This window comes from Biomphalaria glabrata, chromosome 2, assembly GCF_947242115.1.
Source record: "Biomphalaria glabrata chromosome 2, xgBioGlab47.1, whole genome shotgun sequence".
NCBI lineage: Eukaryota > Metazoa > Mollusca > Gastropoda > Planorbidae > Biomphalaria > Biomphalaria glabrata.
In genome coordinates this window covers 20,339,325-20,366,287 of record NC_074712.1, presented here as the reverse complement: position 1 = coordinate 20,366,287, position 26,963 = coordinate 20,339,325, and the positions used below count along the sequence as shown (strand labels likewise).

Below are 26,963 nucleotides of genomic sequence, written 5' to 3'. Positions count from 1 at the left end.
CCCGTTGATTTGTTTCCAGGCTAAATATTTTTATTTTGGCATACTCTCACACTGTACCGACACCCCACCCCACCCTTTTTTTTTTTAAATTTCATCCTACGCATCCTAATGCTCTCCAACGTAGACTTTTTACATGACTTGGAATGACCCGCCTTATTTCCTCCGAGCCAACACAACAACGCACACACACTTTTGTCCCGTAAATTGTATTATCCCTTTCCTCTACCCCCCCCCCCCAATCCTTTAGAAAAAAAAGTTAGTCCTACACATAATCTCTGACTTTTCTTCAGCTTCTAAATTCAATATCGAAATATTTAATATAGGCCTACTCTATGTTGCTTTTTTGCCAGATCACATCGCCCAGCTGTTTTTGTTTGCATCCTAGGCATCGTAACTCTCCCACAAATAGACTGTCCCTTAAGTTTTCTAATTCTAAATTAAGTATTCATGTAGATCTAGTTAGTCTTATTATCCTATTGCACAGAACTGACATTGTATTGAAGTTGTCTCCCCACACACATACACACAAGCAGGACTTTCATATTCCATGTTCTCGTGTACAGAAAAAGATGTCTATAAAGGAGTATTTGTAAGACTATCAATTCCAAGTGTACAAAAGACTTTTGTTGGATAAAATACTAATACACAGAAATATAATAAAAGCTGACGAGGTGCTGACATCGAAAAGAAAAGGCTGAGATTTGAATATTTAAACAATGTATTTTTGTTTTCCAAGGCTAAAAAGAAACAAAAAGATAAAACTGGTCACAACAGACAGAAGTCGGAGAGTTGCTTTCTCTTGTCCAGATTTAGCAAATGACATACTCTCTTTTTCATACACTGAAATAAAGAGAAAATAGGAAAAAAAATGTTTAAGTTAATTCCCTTTTTTTTCTTTACATTTACTACCAAAAAAAAAAAAGTGAAGAATTAAAATAGAGCAGGAGTGCATTGAAGAAAACCTGATACTCAACACTATTGTTCATTAAAACATGTAGGCCTACACCTATATTAACAGTAATCGCCTGTCTAGGTCAACAAATATTTTTATCTCTGAACAGAACACAGCAGAATGTCTCGATGGTCTCAATCAGACAACATGTGTGACCATGGTTAGGCAAAGATATCTATTATCCTCGTATATAAAGAAGCTATCATTGGATGTACAAAAGTAAAGTAGCAATTAAAAACAACACTCAACCATAATCTACAAATACAAAAACAAAACCTAATAAATACTCAGAAAGACACAATGATAAAAGTATATTTCTTGTTCCATATGCTAGGACAAATTTATACAAATGCTTCTTTTCCCTAGTAACATTAGGGCATGGAAGGTGCTGCCTGAATCACTCAGTAGTACGCGCAGGACATAATTATAATTTCTATCTGTAATTTATAATCCTTGGATAAACAAGGATACAGCTTTTGTTACTTTGTTTGGAAAACTCTAGACTCTAGACTCTAGACTATACAAAGCAATCCCTGATCGTACCAAGTAAACAAAAATTTGATTGTATGACTATTTGCAGTTTGTAGATTACAAACCAGATTGCGAAACGATTCAACTATAGTGTACCATTGATAAGTTCCCTTGTCATTTGAATCTTCTCGAACCAAAACATTTGGACTTCTTTCCGTAAGCACATCGTTTCTTGAAAACAAGTCAACAATTTGTTTAAGTTATCTCTGAAACAGAAACAAGTCAACAATTTGTTTAAGTTATCTCTGAAACAGAAACAAGTCAACAATTTGTTTAAGTTATCTCTGAAACAGAAACAAGTCAACAATTTGTTTAAATTATCTCTGAAACATAAACAAGCCAACAAATTGGTTAAGCTAACTCTGAAACAGGAACAAGCCGACAAATTGGTTAAGCTATCTCTGAAACAGGAACAAGTCAACAATTTGTTTAAATTATCTCTGAAACAGGAACAAGTTAACAAACTGATTAAGCTAACTCTGAAACAGAAACAAGTCAACAATTTGTTTAAGCTATCTATGAAACAGAAACAAGCCAACAAATTGGTTAAGCTATATCTGAAACAGAAACAAGTCAACAATTTGTTTAAATTATCTCTGAAACAGAAACAAGTCAACAATTTGTTTAAATTATCTCTGAAACAGAAACAAGTCAAAAATTGTTTAAGCTATATCTGAAACAGAAACAAGTCAAAAATTGTTTAAGTTATCACTGAAACAGAAACAAGTCAACAATTTAGTTATTTCTGAAACAGGAACAAGTCAACAATTTGTTTAAGATATCTCTGAAACAGAAACAAGTCAACAAATTGATTAAGCTAACTCTGAAACAGAAACAAGTCAACAATTTAGTTATCTCTGAAACAGGAACAAGTCAACAAACTGATTAAGTTATCACTGAAACAGAAACAGGTCAACAAACTGATTAAGTTATCACTGAAACAGAAACAAGTCAACAAATTGGTTAACCTATCTCTGAAACAGAAACAAGTCAAAAATTGTTTAAGCTATATCTGAAACAGAAACAAGTCAACAATTTAGTTATTTCTGAAACAGGAACAAGTCAACAATTTGTTTAAGATATCTTTGAAACAGAAACAAGTCAACAATTTAGTTATTTCTGAAACAGGAACAAGTCAACAAACTGATTAAGCTAACTCTGAAACAGAAACAAGTCAACAATTTAGTTATCTCTGAAACAGGAACAAGTCAACAAACTGATTAAGCTAACTCTGAAACAGAAACAAGCCAACAAATTGGTTAAGTTATCTCTGAAACAGAAACAGGTCAACAAACTGATTAAGTTATCACTGAAACAGAAACAGGTCAACAAACTGATTAAGTTATCACTGAAACAGAAACAAGTCAACAAATTGGTTAAGTTATCACTGAAACAGAAACAAGTCAACAAACTGATTAAGTTATCACTGAAACAGGAACAAGTCAACAAATTGGTTAAGTTATCACTGAAACAGAAACAAGTCAACAAATTGGTTAAGTTATCTCTGAAACAGGAACAAGCCAACAAACTGATTAAGTTATCTCTGAAACAGAAACAAGTCAACAAACTGATTAAGTTATCACTGAAACAGAAACAAGTCAACAAATTGGTTAAGTTATCACTGAAACAGAAACAAGTCAACAAATTGGTTAAGTTATCTCTGAAACAGGAACAAGCCAACAAACTGATTAAGCTAACTCTGAAACAGAAACAAGTCAACAAATTGGTTAAGTTATCTCTGAAACAGGAACAAGTCAACAAACTGATTAAGCTAACTCTGAAACAGAAACAAGTCAACAAATTGGTTAAGTTATCTCTGAAACAGGAACAAGTCAACAAACTGATTAAGCTAACTCTGAAACAGAAACAAGTCAACAAATTGGTTAAGTTATCTCTGAAACAGAAACAAGTCAACAAACTGATTAAGCTAACTCTGAAACAGAAACAAGTCAACAAACTGATTAAGCTAACTCTGAAACAGAAACAAGTCAACAAACTGATTAAGCTAACTCTGAAACAGAAACAAGTCAACAAATTGGTTAAGTTAAGTTATCTCTGAAACAGGAACAAGTCAACAAACTGATTAAGCTAACTCTGAAACAGAAACAAGTCAACAAATTGGTCTAGTTATGCATTTGTGCCGATAAGTTGTACCAGTTGGAATTGTATCAGGCAGGTTGAATGGTACGAGACGAGGTTGAAATGATTGAACGAATTAATTCAATAAATATACTTATTAATTTAGTTTCAGTAAAACGAAATCCCGTAAAAACACATTTTGAAGTGTCAATATATATCCTAACTTTCTTAATGAAACTGTTTTAGTATGAAATACAACATCATCTCTAAGGGAAATTTCTTTTTTCTCGTTGTTATTCAAGTCACCAAACACCACAATTTGTGTGTTGTCGTATCGAATAAAGATTTGAAAAACAAAACCCACAATTATCTATATATAATAATGAAGGACCATATTCGATGTGATGTATACTCACATTTCAGTAGTATTCAGCTGGAACAGGGCTTCACAGAAGAAGACCCTCAAGACACACTGCACATTAGAGTCGAGGCTCAAGGTTCCCCTTTTTTTATCATCGGGGTCGGAGAAAGCCTTTAGTAATACTGCAACTGTGGAAATCAAATAAAATGACACTAGTCGACCGGCGGCGTAACATACGCCGCAATTATTACATTAAATTATTAAATTAAACCATTTTATAACTTATAACAGATTTCCTGCGGCCTCCTGATTTACCAGGAGCTCATGGAAATCTCCTGAAAATGCAAAATATACGAAAAAGTCCCGGTAATATCCGGAAATTATTAAAATCTTTAGAAAACTCATACAAATCTCCTGAAATATATAGACAAAAATTGTCATATGTCATTCAATATGGAAAACGCCAATCCTACGCGCGATAAAAAAAAAACGGCATTATGCAATACCCGTAACTGTGGGATCTAGTAAAAGAAGCTTCCCGCGCCTTAAACTAATGGAGAATTACTTGAGGTCAACAATTCTCAAAGATAGATTGAAACATTTAGTAATTCTTGCTATTAAGCGTGATCTATTTAGGAAACATAATTCTTATGATATACTGTATGATTTCGCTACACGCATGGCTCGTGTAGTAATTCTGTGCGTAGTAAAGAATTAATAAAATGCAAAGACGAATATATTTTCTAATACAAACTCTTAATTTTCACTTATTATCCGTATCCCTACCCAAACTTGGCCCCGCGAAATCCATTTCGCATTAAGCTCCACAATGGTTAAGTCCTGCCCTGCTATTTAGTGACGGGTGAATACAGAGTAGATTACTTGTTCTCTTTCCATGACTTCTTGGTCACAATGGTTAAGTCCGGCCCTGCCATTTAGTGACGGGTGAATACTACTTATTCTCCCCCCTCCTTTTTTTTTCGCCTCTAAAATTACTCTAGTTCGTCCGACTTGCAGAAATAAAAGAGTGATCTTTCCATTACTTGGTGTCCAAACTCTTGAGCCATGAAGAGAATTATATATAAAGATCTTTCTCTCTACACACACATATATACTTGTGCTTCGCTACAGTGGCGTCACTAGGGGGTGCGGTCCGCACCGGGTGACACCCATAAGAAGGGTGACACGAATGAAAAAAATAGAGTATTGGCAAAAACTAGAAAATAAAAACACGAATGGAAAAATTGAAACTGTAACCTATACGGCTGCAGTGGGCCCCGCACTTTCATAGGCCCCGCGCTAATTCTAGGTGTAAATCATTAAATTAAACCATTTTATCTGAAATCTCCTGACATTGCAAACTATACGAAAAAGACATGAAAATCCCCTGATTAAAATCTCCTGAAAACTCATACAAATCTCCTGTAAAAAAAATGTCATTTTGGTGTGTCATTTGATATGGATAACGCCAATCCTACTTGCGATTAAAGAAAAATGGCATTGTTTGCTTTCATTTAATAAAAATGCAATAATAGGCGAATTAAAATCAAAACAGGAAGTTCCAGTACTTTATTTACTTTAAAAGTCACTGGCATATAAATGTAGATCTAAGTGTATCTAGATCTCTTTAAAAAAATCAAAGACGAATTTATTTTTTAATGCAAAATCTTAATTTTCAATTATTAGCCTATCCTTATTCCTACCCAGACTGGGCCCCGTTTCGCAAAAGGCCCCGCAATTTGTAGGGCAGGCTCTGTCCTTACAGTTATTTCGTAGTTAAAGGATTACGGGCACGACATGGCCTAAATTGTGCCGATGTGCCTAAACTCAAAACTCAAACTCGTAGTTATGTGTAAAACTGAATTTTAATTTGTTGTCACAAACTTTCTCCGATTGTAAGTTACAAGCCTAAGAGCGCTGTTCATTGCTTCTTAAAAGAAAGAAAGAAAAAAATTCCTATTGCGCTATTCAACGTTTGTATGTCGTGTTTATTTCAACGTAGTGGTCGTTTCAAACGTGAAAAGTGATTACACTTACATGGCAAGTAATAACTATCAATACACAACTATTGGCATTATTTTCTTCTTTTTACAACTACTATTCATGCACTCTCTTCATGGGTTGAAAAAGTTGTTTGAAAAAAAAAAGAAGGAAATATTTCTTGTATTTCAGAAAAACGGCTCTAACGATTTTCCAAGTAATTTGACAATGTACGTAGTTCTTTTGGGGAAAAGTCTCTAATTGGCCACACCGTTAACATTTTGGTTTGACCGTTATAATTTTTCAGAATTATTTGGTCAATCTTAAAATTAAATTTGGCTTACGTCTAGTCATCGATGAACAGATTTTTGGGCACATTACGTCACAGGGCTTCATAGGGAATTTCCGCACACGATTCAAATGTTTCTTTGCATGCAATACAAAGTAGAATAAATTAAACCTACATGGACATTCTACGCACCGTCTAAAGCTAGTGTCTGTGCCAAGAATGTTTTGATAGATACACATGTTAAATACTAGACTAGATCTAGAGTAATGACTGTGCAAAGCTCACTAGAATGAATCCATGAAACCATGAAAGTATTACAAGAAATGAAAAGAATGAGAAATCTTAGACCACCATCGGCTTTAGAAAGTAGGAATCGATTAACACTTTTAAAAAATATATATATAGGCTATTACTAATTATTATTTGTTGTATCTTAGAGTTAGAGCTCGCGTACTGTAGGCTTAATATAAAAAAAAATACAAAGGAATAGCCAATGGAGACCCTAATAATATAATTTCTCTTGCCGTAAATGTGAAGTGCTGGAACAATGAATGATACATGCATAGTACAGATAGAAAGGCAGCATTACGCTAAGAGAAAATAGTGACCTCGGGAACGGCACGTTTTATGCAGTACTAACCCCTAGAGTCTAGACCATACTCCATGTCTATTAAACACATCTTTCTGATCTTAAGTATTTGCCAGTATGCAAACCTCATGCGACACAGTGTCAACCTCAGTAAGTGTTCGACTCCCCGTTTGGCATAGGATTTCATTGTTTAAGACCCAGTCTATATAACTGACTCCCAAAATCCGCCTCAGCCATTTTTGTTGAGCCACATTTAGCAATTTTGGCAGATGACTTCCATGTCTCACATGCATATGTTGCTGTTGGGATGACGATTGTGTTGAGAAAGTGTATTTTTTGTCTCAAGTCTAATGGCTTGACTTGTCCAAATAGGCTGCAGCCTTTGGAAAATGCTCCCTGCCTTTCTTATTCGATTCATGATCACCAGACTTAGAGATTACGTTTAGACATTTCATAAATAAGAAGAAACAATGGTATTCGAACATAGGTAGTCTAACATGTAGAGCTAAACATTTGTGAATAAACCTTGAATCATAGTACTAGATTGTATAGACTTAGAACTAGGCTAGTAGACATAGAGCCAAAGAGTTCTGCAGTTTTTTAGATTTCCTCCATGTTTCGCAATTTTTTTCTCTACAAACATTTTCTTTGAGTCTTGTGCTAGTTTTCCAATGACTTAGGCTGGCCCTGATGTAGTGTACACTGTAGACTCTTGAAAGTTCAAAATGCTGGATGCAGATTCATGCCGGGGCTCCACCTGATAGGCCTACTGCTGTGGGAGCTTAGAGCTCTTTGAGAGACCCTTACAAATCAAAGTCGTCTTGTCAATTATTTGTATTCATAGAAAACGAAGAGAAATAAAGTCTTTTAAAAATGTCATTATAAGTTTCTTAAGTTTTACCTACAACAGTCCATGTGAGTACATGAGACAACAGTGTTACAAACATCAGCTCAATGGAATGAGTTGCTGATTGAAAGTGAAAGTGCCGTTGTTTGTTTATACTAAAGGAGAAAACAAGAATACAGAATTATTCAAATTAAAATAGTCGAGGGTTTACAAAGTTTATATCAACTCACTCTGTCTGGTACAAAGTTTGAACACGTTATTTCTCCCACACCCATTATCTGATTAAGTTGAAACTTTGCACAATTATTCATTCGCCTAGACAAGACATGAATCAATATAAAAAATAATTAACCAATTAGTTTAATTAATTACTAGTAATTAATTATTTTGTTTGATACCAAGAAGGGAATTTAATACTTTAATATTCACAGACACAGCTAAATATGTAGGTTTTGATTCCCTTATATAATAGCACAAGTTAATTCTCCCACATTATCGGAAACGTAAAACAATGATTTATTGTATGAAACATAATTCAATTGATTGGTAACTTATTTTGGTTTATATCGAATAAGGGAAACAACTTCTACATTATTGAGATATATAGATGTAAGTGCTGTGTTCTTCTTCTTGGATAAGCTTTGTTTTTTTTAAAAGGACTTTTAATATATCTCTTGGTTTGACTGGGCCCTTGCTTTAGCGTCTATAAAGCTTTGTTTTGGTCAAACAGACATAAGAAGGAAGATAATGAAGAGTTTGGTGTAGTCGTTCTCTCTCTCTCTCTCTCTCTCTCTCTCTCTCTCTCTCTCTCTTCATTAATGGCAAACCATTGGTAAAAGTTGATCATTTTTGTTACCTTGGCTCCATTATCAAATGATGTGCTACTTGATAAAGATATTAATAACATGATGGCCAGCCTTAGGCCTTAGTCAAGTTAGTCACATAGTCCATCCGGTGTATTAGGCATTATTATTTATCATCTAATACTAATGTCTTCGATTCCGAAGATTAAGGATGAGTGCAGTGTTTTACATGACGACGAAAAACCAGTTGCGTCCTGCATATTTTTTCGCCATTATCAATGATTCTCAAAGCAATTTTAAATCAATAGATTATGGCCTTAGGCCTACTTACATCGGCGGCAGTCAGTTTTACGCCCTTTTTTCAAATTATTATAAGACCAACAAAAGAGATCAAAGAGCTTGACAGTGATCTAGATCTATCAATATAGTCCAGATAAATCAACTAGCGATAAAATTTATTTGAAAAATAGATCAAGAATCTAGAATTTTACAACTATTTCACTAATTATTTTGTATTATCTCTCTAGATATTTTTATTTGTACGTAAACATCTTTTTCTGCAATTCGCAAACAAATTGTACTATTCAGCTGTTCAATAAGGATATTTGCTGGTTCGCACCAAAAAGCATAGCTTTTCATACTTCGAGACATAGACATTGAAGCTACTAGACACAGGTGTAGTTACCCGGCATAGCCCGGGATACTTATTTGAAACATAATATCTAGCGTGAAACTCACTTAATGAGGAGAGCTTAAAGACTTTTCATCCAATTCTTGACAAATTACAACGTGCAGAAACTGCTGTCATAAGCTACTGACCTACAAGATAGCATAATTACAAGATACACCCCTGTCAATAAATTTGACCTCTTTAACCAGGGCCGGCCCTACGAATTACGGGCCCAATTTAATGGATTCTTGAGAGGCCCCTCTTTTACATTTTTTAAAACAACTATTAATATTAATTAGATCATTGAAAGTAAAAAAAAAAAAAAAGAGTAAAGTTTCTCTTTCAGATCTGTTTCTGTGGCCTACGGTTTCATGCTCCACGACCAACAGCTTTTACTTTTCCCCTAGTAATAGGGTTGGGTGGACTCCAAGGCGCACTAAAGATCCCGAAAGTAAAAATCACAGTCTTCATCAGGATTCGAGCCAGGGACACCGCTTCTCTAATCAGATCATTAGGCCTACATAAACATTTTTAAAAGCCCGTGACAAGAGCCGTGACTGATAGTAATATGCTTAGTATAGGCTGACAGATTATTGCATTATTTCTGAATATGTATAAGGCTGACAGAACCGGCGGCGCTACTGATCCAAATCTGTATCGAATATTCCGTTCCTTTGGTCACTTCAGCTGCGTGGAGAGGAAAGAACTGCTGTTTGTGCGACATCGTTCCGACCATAAACAATGTCCAGGCTTTCATCTGGTTTATTCAAAGCCCTAACCCAAAACCGGAGAGAACACTCCAGCTTTGCCTTTGGCGTTGGATGTGGACGGGAGTGTCTCTCCAAAATATGGCTCCACAGATACATGAAAAAGTGTTCGAGATTAACCATAGTCGTTCTACGACTGAAGGTTCATCTAACTAACTAATAAGGCAGGCTGATAGGCTCTTGGATTATTTCAGAATCACGATTCTTACGGATGTTCCTTCAGATTCTGAAAATAATTACTCCCTAGCCCAAAACTCTCGCATGACGATGGGTGATGGCAGAGGACAGGGTTTAAACCCAAAACGAGAGTCCAGAGTGCACACAGCCCATCCATTGGCTTAATATTGTAAATATTTTACGATATAATACTTGAAATTATGACATACTGCCATTTCGTGAGGCCCGTTCGGCGACGAACCCATCGGCCCATTAAATATCGGACCACCGGGTATTTACCTAAAGCCCATAAGGCCAGTCCACCCATGGTGTGCAACCCTTAGCAAATTAATTTGAAGTTTCTACACCAAAAGACTCCATTTTTTTTTTAGAAAATCTGTATGGTCTAGACTGGAAAACAAATACAAATTCGTATTCGATCGTTTTTACGTAACACTTTTTTCAAGCCTCGAATCTTGGAATTTGTTGTTTTATTAGAAGAGAAATGATCTTTAGTTTTCAAATTTTAGAAATAATGCAATCCCATTTTGCGGATTTCAAATTTATGATAATTGATATAAAGCGGTTTCCTTTTAGTTTCCATTCCATTGAGATAATGTTTCGACAAACCTAGATCTAAATAATTGAAGCCAATTGATTTTAATCATCTTATAATTTTAGATAGTACATTTAAATAGATTGGTTACCCCAGGGGTGGACTTGGTGTCAAAATCGGCCCTGGCAATAGGCCTACCATACCATCCGGCCCACTTAAGTTAAGTTAAAGACGCACGTGTAGGCCTATATCCATATTCAGGATGAATTTAACTGCAATTTCAATCATCGTGAATATGAGCTAGTGTTTCTACTTTCTACGTTTTCTAACGTAGCTTGATGTCCAGAGTTAATGGTGTTGTGAATGTTCCTTCCTGGACATTATCATTATCAGATTCAACAAGGTTCTTGATTCGGTTAAACCAAACTGGCGAAGAAATCGGCTATTTCACTGCATCTCTTAGCAGAGGATTTACAGTAATATGTTGCTTTCTCTCTCAATTCTTCTTCTCCTTCACACCTTTCTCTTTCCATAACCGCGTAAAATTGTGATTTGTGAAGGTTTCTTAGCGTGGATCTTGCGAGAAACCAACCAAATAAAGTCGCGATTTTGACTGGACACGCTCTCTTTTAGTTAATTTTGGTAAACGTGTATCTATAGATAACTGTATACAATACTAACCCATCAAATAGGTAATTAATTACTAAGCTCATCGTCTCGTTATAGATTCACCCGAGTATGTTCACACTAATGCAACTTCTACAGGACAATACAGAATATTGACCTTATTTTGTTTGTTAAAATCGCTTAGTGTATATACAGGATTGTATAGTACCAGTAGCATGGTATATAGATATAGATCGAGGTGCTTTCATTATTACGAGAATAAAGTCTGTAAAGTTCTTCTACGAAAGGCAAAATAATGTCATTCAAAGTGGCCTATTCGGCGACACCACCGTCCCATTTGGGTACCGGCCCACCGGGCATTTGCCCAGATCATGGGCAGATGTCCATTTAGCCAGTCCGTCCCTGGGTTACCTAGATCTAGATTCTGGATTCAAAAATTGAAAAATAATAATTGCTTTTATTTATGATGTTCAGGAGTCTCGGATTTAATATCATAATGATCATTGTCATTGGTATTATTATATATTACAACATGTTACATAGGTTAGGTTTGAAAAAAACAACAACACCTTTAGCTTTTCTATATATTATATAGGTCTGTAAGTCTAGATCTAAGTATAGTTCAGTACTTTTCCAAAACTTATCTCGGGTTAAAAACATAAAAACATAGCAACAAAAAAAAAAAAAAAGTCACTGAACAATATATTATTAGCATCACTAACAACCGGTATTTGCGTTGTTTTTAGGTTTGTCGATTGCTGACTAAGACTAAACATACCGGTTAGATACCTCGGTTAGTCGATATAGATTATAGATCGATCTAGATCTACACCACTGCCACGTGATCTACTAGACATAGATCTAGATCTACTAATAGTGCTATTAGAGCATTCAATCATTGGGGATGGGTTGCCTGAGCAAGCCAGGAAAACCAGTGACTTGGCAGAATTTAACATTTAATGATCACACTTTATTAGACTTTAATCACTTTTGACTTTAAATGCTATCTTTATTATTTATAGTTAATAGTACTATCCAAATCAATCGCTATCTCAATTTCGAAAAAAAAACTCTTCAGTTGGACTTTAAGTCAGACTCATTGGTTAACATGCATGAGTAGATGGATGACGCGTAGGATGTAATCATCTTTTTTGAAGGAATGTCTGTATTTTATAAGATAAGAATAGGCTCAATAGGGCAACCGTACATGAGTCTAGATTCTAAGACAATCTAAGTATCAAGTCTTCTACTCTAGTTATCTGGTAACCTGGTACAGGGTACTAGTAACTAGATCTAGACTAATCTAGTAGTAGTCTACGGTCGGTGCTACTATTTTCTAGAATCTAGATACTGGACTGCTCTTTAAACTGTAGGAGTGGATTGGATAATCATAATGACAACTATATTTTAAATCTATATTAGTCTATACTTATATAAAAATATATTTAGTTACACTATATTATAAAATAATATACTATATCTAGGTTTAGATCTAGTACTATGTCTAGACAAGAAATAGTAGTAGAATAGCTAGATATCTAAATCTAGTTAAAATGTAGTAGGTCTTTATATACATTAACAAATATGTACCACTCTAACTCTAAACTCTTTCATTACTGTAACTAGGTCTACTAGATTTATATCTAGTTTAGTTTGTACTATTAGGGCCTACTAGAATCATAACACAAACATCCTTAAAATACACTTTGACAATTATCATAACTAAAAAATAGTCTAAACACACACACACACACACACACACACACACAAAGTAAAACAAACACTACTACAATATCTGATTGGTCTGATTTATTAAAATTTAGATTAAAAAGGCTACAAAATGAAAAGAAGTTAACTTATTAGAAATAGTAAACTATCTGAAAACAGAAACAAGTATATTGACTTGACTTGAAAGTTTGAGAATTGTAGAATATTCTAGTCCAAACTGCCTACATGGGATCTCTACAGAGGCGATTCAATTTAGGACCATTGTGTCAATGGTGCAATGCAGATACTACAAATCCAGTAGGCGTTATACAGCTTTTAAAGTCATTTTCTACCTATGCTGGTCTCCGTAACTGATTGATTTTTCAGATGAGAGAAGTAGAGCATGCAAGGACAACTAAATTGCAAAAGTACAGCATGCAAGGAGGACAATTAAAGACAATGCAAAGAAACTAGTACAAAGTATGCCTATCCACTCTTTAGACCAACCCAGTGTTGCTTCAGGTCAACACACCAGTTACAGAGACATATTGAAGGACACCTTTCTCTTATTCTTTAGCACTATACTTTGTATGGAATCTTATCCTTGTATTTATCCCATGATAAATAGTGTGCTGGTGCACACCATAAGCATCAGTGCAGGAGCAGAGTTTTAATTAGAGACTTTCTGAGACAGAAATCCTAGAATCGTTATTGACTGTTCTTGTAAAATCAAAATGAAGACATACTATGCACTATGCTGTAACATTAACCAATGGGTTGCAACTTCATTATGAAATTCTTTCATTTTATCACAAACTTCAAAGAAGAAGAAGAATCACACTCATATTAAAATCACATTATGGCAGATATTGCTGTAATAAGACTTCAATACTACATTTATAAAGCTAGCTTTCTTTGATATATTAAAACTTTAAAAAGGAAGTGTACTTAACATATTTTAAAAGACTTTTGATGGCTATGATTATTTGACACTAATTCAAAACAGTTTTCTTTTTTTTTTTTTTTCATTTTTATCTTTCTAGATTGTTTTTTTTTTTAAATTTTTACAAGTTAAAAAACAATGAAAGGATTCTGTGTCATTTCCCCAATCAGTTTTCTTTACACATTATATATTGATTGTTATATGTTATACAAAGGAATAGATTTCATCCCCTGAAAACTCAATCAATTCATAGAAAACTTAAAATTTAGTTACTAGTTATGGTTAGGCTCAATAGTTATCAAATACATATCCAACCTGTCCTGCTGGCATTGCACTAGGCTTAATATGGACAGAAACCTGTCATCAGTTAAGAGAAATTAAACACAATTGGTTTTAAGTTTTTTTTAAATTCAAAGTCAAATTTGAATATCTCTCACATATAGAGTGTGAAGACAAGATTTCCAAACTAAAGAGTACTTAGAATGAGTAAAAGGAAAGCAGATGAAAGCCCCAATGCTGATTTGAGTGAATTCCTTATGGGTGAGTAAACTGAGTTAAAAACAACTAGTAAGTGGAAAATGCTTAGAAATACAAAACTAATGATTACTTCTAAAACTAAGTCAAATTATTATTTTTTTTTCAAATAAGGAATAAATAGTAAGTAAATTGTAAACAAAAATACTTCGTTTTGATGAAATACAATTTCAAATTTTCAGTGAAACAGAATTGGCTTATCTCATACTTTCTTATTCTAAAAGTTACTTACATTTAAATCTGAGAAATGATAAATAAAGTAAAAATCATAATAAATTTTAAAATTTGCATCAGTTTAGCATAATTTGTAGGATGCTCTTTTTTGTAGCACATGAAGTTTTTAAAATCTGGTGTCATCTTAAGATTTGAAGATGTGATCTTTTTTTATATAGATATATTGAGAGACTTGCTTATGGTTGTTGCTGCACTGCACACATTCTTCATTTAAGGAATCAAGAAAAATGCATTCTTTTTTATTCCTTTTCATTAGCTAGTCAGTCACTGTGTGTCATACAAAGTTTTAATTATACTTCACATTGTTTGAGTATTGTCTTTGTTGAAATGCTTTGAATTTAGGATTTGATTTGAAATGATTTGATTTCTGTTTTTCTATTTTTCCAGAACTAGGAAACTATGAAAAAAATGTCAATCGAGCACTGCACAAGTTTAATGCTTATCGCAAAGCAGCTGCAGCCCTTGCAAAATATCCAGTTAGAATTTCAAGTGGAGCTGAGGCAAAGAAGCTTGTAAGCTGAAGATTTTTTTGTCTTTCATGAAAGTACCTTTAAAAAAGATGTAGATATTAATAGAGATGACATTATATTTTTTTTTCCTTTAGATTTTAGGGCAATTTCTTTAATATTAATTTTTTTTTGTTGATAGTAATGGGAGAGGTTGGGGATATGTCTTCTCTTTATATTTACTAGAACTGTTAATAGCAATTTTAGGATTTCTATCACATTAACTCTAAAGTTTACTAAGAGAGAAAAACTGCTACCATTAATTAAAGTATCACAATATCTATTAGAATGATTCATTCCCTTTGTTTCATATTTTGAGAATAGGATGGAATAGGAGAGAAGATTGCCAAGAAAATTGATGAATTTTTACAAACTGGTAAATTACAAAAGCTAGAAGAGGTATGTAGATAATAATGTCACCATGATTCTTTTTATTTAATTCTTTATTTTTAAAAGGTGGTTTTGTTTGACTCACACAAATCATTTAAAAGTATTTAGAGATTAAAAAGTCCAGTGGACACTTTTAGAAGTTATTCTCAGTATTTTAGAGTTCATTTCCTCAGACACAGTCTGAATTAGTTCGCTATCTGATACTTAAGCCTGCAATGTCCTGTTTCTTGTTTGAAAATAATGTCACCAGGCAACATTTTCTGATGCATTGTGTTTGCTAATGCTAGAAAAGCTTAACTCTCATAACAGTTGTAGTGTTTTTTTAACTTAAAAGAATAATTCAGAGATAAATTAAAATAAAAATTTGAAGTATAGTGGATGGATAAAGGTTATTTAGTTTAAAATATGCTGTAATTGCTTTGTTCTTGAACAGGGCTATGAATCTTATATACCTTGCAAATGATTTATTTGTGGTTATTGTGACTTAAAATTGTTTTTTTCTTTTTTTTTTTAATTAAAAAAAAAGTCAAGTATCAGGTTGTGAAAATTACAACAAGCCAAACTCTGTGAATTTATGAAATTAAAAGTCTATCTACATAATGTTACAATAGTCAAAGTGCATTTATTAGCTAGTCATTAAAATTGGGGGACAAAGTTCTAGTGGTGGAAAATAATTCTTTCAAATATTATGAAAATTGTATGAATTTGGGTGAATCATTTGTGAAAGATAATAAGTATGCTGATTCTATTTTGATAAATAACTCTTACAGTTTAAAATTGAGCTACTTTATTCATATTTCGGTTTTTAAATAAAAAATGTATTAACATAAACATGGGTTATGTGGGTGTATGTTAAAAAAAAAATTATCCTTTCAGACTTTGTGGTCTATAGGGCAGATGATGTAAAGGTCATCTGTTTATGTGGCCTACAGTTAATGAGGGTGTTATGTGGCCAGCACAACGACCAACTACCTTTACTTTTCCCCAACTAATGTCAGGTACCCATTAGAGCTGGGTGGACTTAGAGGCGCCCGAAGATCCGGAAATTAAAAATCCCAGTCTCCACCAGGCTATGAACCCCGGATCCCAGTTCAGAATCCAACGCTTTACCGCTCAGCCACCGCGCCTCCTATATGTTAAAGTGATTGCCTTTTTAATGGATTTATAAAAAAAAAAGTTGAATGACCTGAATTCAAACTTGAGCTCAAAAGCCTCCTCAAGCCAATACACTAATCACTGTGCCAAGGAAGTGCTTATGAAAATAGAAGGTTTTATAGTTATCTATTGTTAGTTTCAAACTTTTCTCTCTACAAAGTATGAAGGGGACTAAATCAACTTATACCACCACATCATCCAGAACAATTTCTTGCCCTTGTTTGAGATGCCAAACAAAATAATTAATTACCAATAATTAATTAGCTAATTAGTTAATTTTTTTTTATTGATTTCTGTTTTGTCAGGTAAAAGAAATAATTGTGTGAAATTTCAGCTTGATATGAGATTGAGTGTGAGAGAAATAACGTGTACACAATTTTTAGCAGACACATAGACAGACAGATTGAGTTGATGTAAGCTTTGTATTTAGCTTTGAATTATAGTTTAGGGATTCAATAGTAAATCTTGAAATACTCTTCCCAGACAATCACAAATTTAGGTTCCCTGAAAAAAACATCATATTGAGTACTATAGTAACATTGATACTATAACACTTATATTTTTTTTGGTTATTCACTTTCAATAAAAGTTTTTTTTAAATTCAAATCAGATACGAGCTGATGATCAGAGTGTGGCCATCAATGAGCTCACTAAAGTAACAGGTATTGGGTAAGTAAGTTAAAGAAGCTTTGGTTGGTTAATATTGAAAATAAATAATGCTTTAGCCATGAGGCATTCATTAGTTTGGAACAAACAGAAAAGACACTTAACACAGATACATACTATTCAATATCTGATTGTCAAACAAAGGAAAGTGACATTAATCCAATTAAAAATCTCTATGTCTTTATGTTTTGTTTTAATGTATTATTTGATCATTATTATATAATAACAGAACAAATTCCTATAAGACTGGAAAACAAAACTCTGAGTTGGTGCAAATGACAACACAGTATACTGAAAATGTATTGAAAGTTTGCACAATTTGTACCATTATTTCATTCAAGAGGGACAAGAAATCAGTCCCAATGATGAATTTGTGTTGATTGTGTTCAGTCCATCAAGAGAATGTGTCAGATCACACTGGAGTGCTTCAAACATCGACTGGAGTTTAAAATTTTTTTTAATGCTTTGGATGTTGAGTCTTTCACTTGATGCACCTTGCTGTGATGTGACAACTTGCATTGCTCAATCACCCTCAGAGCTATACCACTTCTTGCAGATACTACCAAGCCAGACAGGTCAGTTAGGAAAGAGGCCAGACAAAAGGTGCATCACCCTCCCCGGGACATAGGGATTATGTGATAGGCTAACTACCTGTCCATGGAAAGAAATACTGTTACAGAAACCAAATTAAAACACAAACACTAAACATAGTCAAAGGCGAGAATAGAGCTCCTCAAAGGAGACTTATTTAGCTGTGCAGGGAAAGTTCAATGAATCCTGTAAGGCCAACCACTCTACCAACAACATAGCTAGACAGATTGGAACTCCCAGGGCAAAAGACGCAGAGGAAGACAAAAAAGAACTTGGCGAAGCATAGTACAAGATGAAACCAAGAGGACAAGAAAGAGCTTGGAAGCTGTTAAAAATCAAGCAAGAGACCATGGAGAGTATCTTGTTTTCACTGAGGCCCTATGTTCCATGAGGTACGCAAAGGATGATGGATGTTGAGTTCATATAGGTTGTGCTGTAGATCATTAAAAAAAAATACTCAACTTGTTTGCTAATTTTTTTTCAATGAACAAAATTTGTAAGCACCAGCAGTTCTTGTTTGTACATTTCCTATACCTGTATATCATTACAAGATAACACAAGAAAGGTTTCAAAAAGATTTATTGTGTTGCATACATTAGAGTACATCCCATCTTTTAGCATTCAGTCTGATCATCTACTTATGGACCAGCCAGTTATTATATCCAAAATAATTGTGTCCAGATGTGGTCTGACTAATCAAATTTGACCATAAATAAACAACAAAAAAAAAATATTCACATTTAAAGACACAAAATCTTATATATTTAAAATATGCTCTTATTTCTACAGGCCTGCTGCAGCACAGAAGTTAGTGAAAGAAAATATAATGTCTATTGAAGGTAAGAAATCTAAAGAGGGAAATAGAATGGGGGAATGAAAAAAAAACCCAGCTTTAAATGACTTGGTTAATAAAAATGATTAAAACATACAGCATAAAAATTTGATTAAATTCTGCAATGATAACTAACTAAGTAAAGTACTCCTTTCAGACCTTTGTATCTATAGGGCAGATGTAAAGCTCATCTGTTTCCATGGCCGATGGTTAACGAGTGTGCTATTTGATCAGCACAATGACCACCCACTTTTTTTCCCCAACTAAAATCGGGTACCCATTAAAGTTGGGCGTCCTAAAACTCCGAAATTCAAAATGTCCTAAAAGCCCTGAAATTTAAAATTTTAATTACTTACTTTTGCCTTAGACTTTTTTATTGTCTGTTAGATCTAGTAAATGATTGCAAAAAAGTATTCTCAACTAATGATTGAAACTACTAACAAACAATTTTTTGTTTTGAAACTAAATTTTTATAACAGATCTGAGAAAAAACCCGAGCATGTTAAATAAACATCAGAGAATTGGACTAGAGTAAGTCTTATATAACTAAATTAATATTTAAGAAAATTTTAGTTTAATAGTAAGATTGACTTTTATATTTACATATATTTGGTGCTTCTATTTTCCAGACATTTTGAAGATTTTCAAAAAAAGATCCCAAGATCAGAAATGATTGAGATTCAGGTAAAAATAATTTCTATGAAAGTTGTTTCATTCATTTTATTGTTGGTTCTCTGGGTCTTAAAAAGATACTTAATCTATGATTATTCTTCAAATAGGATTTTGTTAAGGGTCAAATACACAGCTTGGATAAGAACTATGAAGTCACAGTGTGTGGGAGTTTTAGAAGAGGTTAGTACACTGTACTTTCAAACTGTTAAAAGTGCTCAATAAGATGTAAAATCAATCTGTGCTTGTTTGTTTGATTAGTATTTCTATCAGTGCCTAACTATTGTCTCTATTTGTAACCTAAATATAGAGATGTTCACTTGTTATCTGATTGTATAACTTTAAAAGCAGACAAGTCATGCTTCTGACACCTCACAAAATACAAGAAAAAAATAAATAACTATACTCACTCTTACCGGGGTTATAACAGTCACTAGCAAGAAACTAACTAATGCAGTAAGACCAAATACCAGTGAGACTCCTTATAACTTGCCTACAAAGCAGCCTGATGTCCAGCAAGCAAGTGACAAGAAAATGCAGAAGCCAAAGGCTGAATGAGTCATTGCTGATGTAGCATCTTTTTCAAAATTAGCATCACTCTTAATGAAATAAGTACAAGTTCCCCCCCCCCCCCCCCCCAAACCAAATAATTATAAAACATGTGCAGTGCAAGTAGCATAATGATTACACTACTAGAAGTCTAAAGTTTATAAATCTCAAGTTTACATGATCTGATGCTGCTGTGTTGTCCTTGCCTTTTGTAATTTCCTTTTTTTTAAAGGTAATTTGCCAAAACAAAACTTTTTAAATAAAACTATTGACTCACTTTTTAACAAAAAATGTGCTTTACTAATTTAAAAAAAAATTCATAATTAGGTGAGTTAATTTGAAGTCTATGATGTCAAAAGAAAATCATTTTTTTATTCATGTTTAGGTGCAGAGAGCAGTGGTGACATAGACTTTTTGTTGAGTCACAAAGATTTCACATCTAAATCTGAAAAGAGGGTAATTTATTTTGTACCTTTAGATGCACATTGATTTGAAGTTATTGGAAATCATAGTATGTTTACTTACATCTAATGACAAAATATTTGTGAAATAATTTTACATGACTACAAATACCACAAAAAGTAAACACATTTTTTTTTAACGAGATACCTGTCTTTCAAATAGTTTTAAATGGGAAATATAGGCAGAAGGCCATTTACAATACAGAGAAAAGTTGTAGAACAAAATATCAGTGTACCAAGACTGTAGACACATTTTTTTTTCTTAAAATCAATAATTCTTTGTAGGCATTAATAGAACATGTGGGAGGGGGTGAAGGCAATACTATCTTTATTTTAAAGTTTTTTTTCACTCACAATTGTGCTAGGGATATAGGTAATAAAACTACTAGACAAAATAGCAAAGAGGCAGATTTTGTGCTGAGCAGATCTTTGTTCTACGAAATATCATAGAACAAAGTCTCGAATACTATTGATGGTTAATGATCAGTTTCATTCATAGAGGTTAAAAAAGTGTTTGATAGTGTCCATCAGCAATCACTATGGAAAATAGTTAGAGAATATGGCATCCCTGAAAACTTCATCCAGATCCTACAAAACCTATATAGTCAATCTAGCTTCTGTATTAAAACAGAAGAAGGAATAAAGAGTTTTATAGCATCGAGACAGGTTTGAGACAGGGGTGCATCTTATCTCCCTTCCTTTTCCTCCTAGCCATTAACTACATATTGAGGAAAGCAATGAATCAGACTGCCTTCTGTATTCTATGGCATGAACTGAATCCACTGACGAACTTAGCCTTGTCTATGATGTTGCACTACTTGGATCTACAAGTAAATGCATACAATAATTGACGGAAAGCCTAGATAGAGAAGCACCCTAAACTGCCCTTAAACCTGGATAACACTAAAGTTAGACAAGTAGGCAAAGGGTGTCCCCATCAGACTTGGTAAGTCAGAACTTGAAGAACTGGACAAGTTCACATATCTAGACAGCATTATAGCAAATTATGGGCATGCCTTTCATGAGGTAGCAAATGCCGAATAGGAAAGACTGGCCACTGGGCTTGAGATTAAATTCCACCTATTTAATACAATTGTCATTCCAACAGTGACTTATGCATGTGAGACATGAAAGTCATTTGCCAAAATTGAGAAAAGATTTAATGTGGCTCAGGAAAGACGGATTTTAAGAGTTACAGAGATTGTGTTACAAACAAAGAAATCCTATGCTGAACTGGGTATCAACCACGCTATTAGGTTGTAACCAAGGATCATATGAGATTTGTGAGACATGTCCTTCGACAGAATGAATTAGGCATACCAAGAGTAGAAGTGACATGAAGACCTATATGAGGAAAGTGCAAACATGGGCATCCTCATATAACTTGGCATCACAGATTCATGGGCACCTTCATATAACTTGGTGCCACAGCTTCATGGAGGACCTCAGAGCAATGGACACCATCTTGGAAGAAGCTGCAGAAGTTGGCAGTGACAGATTTCTATGGACACTTTAACAGAACCATGACATTGAGGTATATGAGGTGAACTCTAGTAACAGAAAAATGGAAGCTAATACAGCTAGAGAAAAACGTTGAACTAGAGAAGGGTCAGTTGGTAATTTTGTGAGGCTGATTGGATAGAGAGTGGACATGTCTCTGTGTTATGTTGTTCTTGACATTCTGTTTTATAACTATATGAAAGTGTGCTGAGATTCTGTCATTTTGGAGATTGGATTATAAAGTTTTCTTCATGTTGTAAGTCTGAAATTATCTCAGAAGTATTTATATTTGCTCATGTTACATTATTTCATGTAATAACTGTTGTCTGCTGATGTAGGATTTTGTTAGTGTATCTCAGGCAGAGTTCAGTTTGTCTGTTAAATACTTGTTCTAATTATAAGTACTTATGTTAAACCACAGCAGATAATCAAAGTCAAATCCACACACAACCTAAGTTAGACAAAAATTATTATTTTCCTTTAAGATATAAATGAAAAATTAACAATCCTTTAAATTTATAAATTTGAGAGTCATTGTTAAATTGTTTATTTGATTTTTTTTTTTTGGTGTGTCTCATGAAACATGTTGATGATAATTGCCAAAGTAATTTTTCTTATTTTATCTAATTAAAAAAAATGTTTGTTAGCAGCCATCACTTCTTCATAGCGTGGTCAAGAAACTTGAAGATGTTCATTTCATCACAGATACTTTATCACTTGGAGATACCAAATTTATGGTATGTTTAAAAATTCAGCAAGTTTAAAAGAATTCTATGTACATCATGCATTTATAGCTGGTTTGGATGTAAAATGAGTTTCATTAAGTACAGCATTCATTTCTTGTTTAATTTAGCTATGTGGGTGTGTAGATAGTTCCTTTTTATGACATGTACAAAACATGTACGTTACAACTTTTTTTTGTTCTGTTTCAAGAAGTCTAGGAATTAATGTATTTCTTTAAATCCAATTAGCATGTTCTTCTCCTTTACAAAATAAAAGGAGAAAAAAGTTCTCCTTGATTTGTACAAATAATTAAAGTCCAGAGAAAAATTCCATAAAAAAAAAGGATGGATTATTATTGTTAGTTGAACTAATTCACTTTGGTTCAAAGATTGTTTTGGATTAATTAATAAAGATGGATGCGGAAATCTGACTCAGCAATCACTTGATATTATGAAAATAATAGTAAGCAAATCTGTATTTTTTTTTTATTTGTATTTGCTGTAACAGGAATAGCTGAAAATTTTTTTTCAGGGTGTGTGTCGTCTGCTTTCTAAAAATGAGACTAATCAAAATTTATATCGAAGGATTGATATAAGGTGAGTCATGGTTCTAGAGTGAGTTATGCTATAATCATAATGTTATAATACTGTGGTATGATACACTTGTAATAGTATAGACATAATGATGTATTGACACTTGACTGCATAGAAGTCCTGAGTCATTCAGCATTGATACTTAGGACCCAGAACCTCTAGGAGTATATTTCTTAATGTTATTAAATTCTCTTTAAGGCTTTTTCTTTTTTCATGAGAAGTCATGTACCCTGATTTTTACATGGATTGAAACTCAAGACATTTGGCTTTTTGTTTTAAGCACTCTACCATTTTGTTCTAACATCCTACAACAAGTCAACCTACAACAAGGCATAGAAATGATTTTTATCTATACATTGAAAAATGCATTGAACTTTTTTAGCAACATTTAAACAAAAAATTCAGCCTAATAACGTCTGTTTCATTACTTCCAGACTAATTCCTGCAGATCAGTACTACTGTGCACTGCTTTATTTTACTGGCTCAGATGTTTTTAATGCCAACATGAGATCAGAAGCACAGAAACAAGGATTCATCCTGAATGAATATGCTATAAGACCAGTTGGGAGTACTGGTTAGTCACTTGATATGCACATTACAGTAGTTTGTAAAACTTTGTCAGAATTCACATTGTCACATTACATTCTCTCTTGGTTTCGTCTACTAAATCCAAGGGAGGGAATATTGTTTTTCAAATTAAAAGAGCTTAAGTTACATCCACATAATTTAATAAATTATTTATTTCCATCTTAAACTGTCATCTTGTTCAAATGTTTAAATATGGTTAAACAACATAGCAAAAACAGTTTCTGTGAAACCCCTAGGTAGCCCCTATGATTCTGTTGTTTTGTACGCAATGCAGGTGGAAAGGAGTTTTTGATATTTTTGACCACAATGAAATGAGGGTGATATCAAATAAAAAGTTCTTGTTTTTAAGTCGTTTTTAAAAATGGTGTTACAATTCTGAAAAATAGTCTTTTTAAATTTTAACAGCAAAAAGTTTTTCATATAAGTCCATAAGATTCAAATACATAAATTTTTAGCCTGCTACAGAATTTGTTGAAATTAGATCTTTAGTAGTGATTTTAGTTTTTGAGATTTAAATAGGACAGACCAAAAGAGACTACACAAAACTATAGGAATTATTTTCATGCATGTCTTGGTTTTGTCTAAGTAGGACAATACCATCCCCCCAAAAAAGTTCAAGAATATTGAAATACTGTCTAAAATCTGTTCTTTATTTTTCACTATTGCCCAACTAAATCATACAAAACTACTATGTTATTATAGACAAAATATTAGGACCACGCGCTCACATACAATTCAGACGTGTAGTTTTAAAGTCCACTGAATAATCAACATTGTGTAATCCTTAACTCTTTCAGTCTGACGTTACTCTCTTGGAGTAACTTTGCTAGTGCTGTGAGTGCAGTGTTACTCTCAGTGAGTAACTTGGTCTATAAATAAAAATAAATCTATTTCACTATCATTATAATGTTAACCTTTTTCTTTTTTTAGTGGATATGTGAGTGATTGTTCTTTGTCTTGGTTGTAAATTGGATGCAGGACCAACACTTTTTTTTAATTAAAAAAAAAGACAACATTATGTTAGTGGTTCCTCTCTTTTTTTTAGTTGCTTTTTTTTGCAGGACCTGAAGAAATGTAAATACAATTTCTTAGTGCATTTGTTCCTCTTTTGTGAAATGTAAAGTAATAAAATGTGTTTAGTTTGGTGATTGTTTAATATTTATGGATTAAATGTATAATTAAAAGGTCAGTAAATTGATTTTTGAATGAATTTTAAAATATATTTCCTTTTTCCATACTCAGTTTAAACTTAAAAAACATTTTCTTGAATAATTAATTTTACTTATTACTCTTTTTTGGCCAACTCATTTTCTTTTAAAATCAATTCAAATATTTTAGATTATATCATAAAATAAAAAAAAAGTTATGCTAGTTTTAGTAACTCTACCCTCCTTGCACATTTGTGTTTGTCCCACAAAACTCTTTTTTTTTTCATCAAAACACTTTGCACTGAAAGAGTTAATTGTCTTTGTTCTGTTCAGGTGTTGCTGGAGAAGCTCTGCCAGTAACTAGTGAAGAAGACATCTTTGAATACATTGGAATGACGTATGTAGACCCCAAAGACAGAATTGCTTGAAATGTTTGCCAAGCTTGTAAATACAAAGATTGTTCAAGAAAACAATAAAGGCAACAAACTGTTAAATTTGATGTACTCCCTATAAAGCTGGTTTCAAACATTTTAATTTGACTAGTTACTAGTATTGTTTTCCTAACAAACGTTTGTCAAACATTTCTTCCCTTTTGTAATTGGAAGCTCAAGGAAATAAATGAATCTATAAGCATCCTTTATATTTAGTTCTCCAGAGCTTTTTGTAAATAGTTTTCAACTCAGGTTATCATATGGTCATGTAAATATATTGCGTTCGGTTAATTATTGATAACTATCTGGTAGACAAATTTAAAACTGCATGTGTACATACTTTATTGCTATTTGAAAAGACTTTCATTCCCTTTATATGTTTTAATGTGACATGTATGCACTAGGCAAAACAGCAGGGTTTCTGTCCAGGGCTTTTGCCAGAGAGGATTTGAGCCTCTCAACCCATCACTTAAATGGAGTTTGATGATGATGATATTATGTTTTATTGAGACTCTAAGAAATATGTAATTCTCAGGGTCCAAGTACTTTATACATACCCACATTAAAGTTTTAGGTCTACGGGATCATACACAAGTATATATTGAAAACATGGCATTATTATTGAATCTATAGCTGTTTTTTTTTTTTTTTTTTTTGTAGGCATTATATTATATATATAATTTCATTAAGTCCTTTGTAATGTTAGCTCTAAGAAGGGATATATTCACTTTTGTTTAGATTTTTTGACATAAATACAAACTTGATGTCTAACATTAAGACAATGGCCCACAGAATGCTATTAAATTCTGGGGAATATAATTGCAAGTTATTAATGATTGCAATTATCTTTACAACTGGACTTTGATGAATTAGATGTCAAGTTATAGTTTTTCTCTTTTTCTTTGCTGATGCCAAAAATGAATCTGCTTTTACAACGTCTATACTGATCTGTATGGTTGTTCTGAATTTTGAAAGTAATTTGTATCAGTCCTATTCTTTAACAATGTAACAATTGATAAAACACAAAACTTAAAATGCCATTAAAGAATTTTTATGACAGATAAACAGAACACTTTAACCCTAACTAGTCTTAGATTTCAGGTATGAAATTAACCCATTTTATACAAGTAAACCTCTATAGAATATACTTTTAAAGTCTTTTGAATACAAATTTTAAAACTTTAAAGACATTGCTTTCAATGACTAAAAATTACTAGTAACTGTAAATATTACTATTGAACTTACAACAATGTTTTCGAAACAATTTAGTATAGTCTTAAGTTAAAGCTTTGAGTATATGTCAGGGTTGTGTACATGTCTGTAGCATTACACTATTTGTTGTTCATTCAGTTTTTCATTTTTTTATATATATATTTTGAATACTTTTAATAAAATTTCTGAATAAATTGTTTTAGTAGGCAGACATTTTTTCTTTGTTTATTCATTTGAAGTCCATACAAACTTTTAGATGCCCCTAAATTTTGATGGAGCTCTGAGCTTACAGTACTCTACTCTAGGTGGCAGAAACATACAGCC

At 33.1% G+C, this 26,963-nt stretch overlaps 2 protein-coding genes across 11 annotated transcripts; one reads left to right on the top strand and one right to left on the bottom strand.

The window, feature by feature from the left end:
- Window positions 1-700: 700 nt before the first annotated feature.
- LOC106055660 (uncharacterized) lies at window positions 701-9,003 on the bottom strand. Of its 5 annotated transcripts, none has more exons than XR_001215581.2 (5): window positions 8,763-9,003; window positions 7,683-7,783; window positions 3,979-4,111; window positions 1,549-1,689; window positions 701-840 (listed from the first exon to the last, which is right to left on the bottom strand). XR_001215581.2 is itself a non-coding variant. In XM_013212020.2 (5 exons), the coding sequence occupies exons 2-5, from the start codon at window positions 7,726-7,728 to the stop codon at window positions 710-712; spliced, it is 420 nt and encodes a 139-aa protein (XP_013067474.1). In that variant the 5' UTR covers window positions 7,729-7,783; window positions 8,763-9,003; the 3' UTR covers window positions 701-709. The 5 variants fall into 5 exon arrangements, 3 of the variants coding, with proteins under 3 accessions (XP_013067474.1, XP_013067484.1, XP_055878085.1); XM_013212020.2 differs by having other exon boundaries at window positions 1,580-1,689; XM_013212030.2 differs by having other exon boundaries at window positions 1,580-1,689; window positions 7,687-7,783.
- Window positions 9,004-11,831: 2,828 nt separating this feature from the next.
- On the top strand, window positions 11,832-26,852 carry LOC106055642 (DNA polymerase beta-like). Of its 6 annotated transcripts, none has more exons than XM_056019609.1 (14): window positions 11,832-11,934; window positions 14,301-14,397; window positions 15,013-15,137; window positions 15,456-15,530; window positions 17,287-17,345; window positions 18,723-18,772; window positions 19,245-19,296; window positions 19,395-19,449; window positions 19,545-19,617; window positions 20,369-20,439; window positions 22,592-22,681; window positions 23,199-23,263; window positions 23,695-23,834; window positions 25,330-26,852. In XM_056019609.1, the coding sequence occupies exons 2-14, from the start codon at window positions 14,340-14,342 to the stop codon at window positions 25,422-25,424; spliced, it is 1,008 nt and encodes a 335-aa protein (XP_055875584.1). In that variant the 5' UTR covers window positions 11,832-11,934; window positions 14,301-14,339; the 3' UTR covers window positions 25,425-26,852. The 6 variants fall into 6 exon arrangements, with proteins under 6 accessions (XP_055875584.1, XP_055875585.1, XP_013067446.2 ...); XM_056019610.1 differs by having other exon boundaries at window positions 11,932-11,953; XM_013211992.2 differs by having other exon boundaries at window positions 11,932-12,000; window positions 22,595-22,681.
- Window positions 26,853-26,963: the final 111 nt, after the last annotated feature.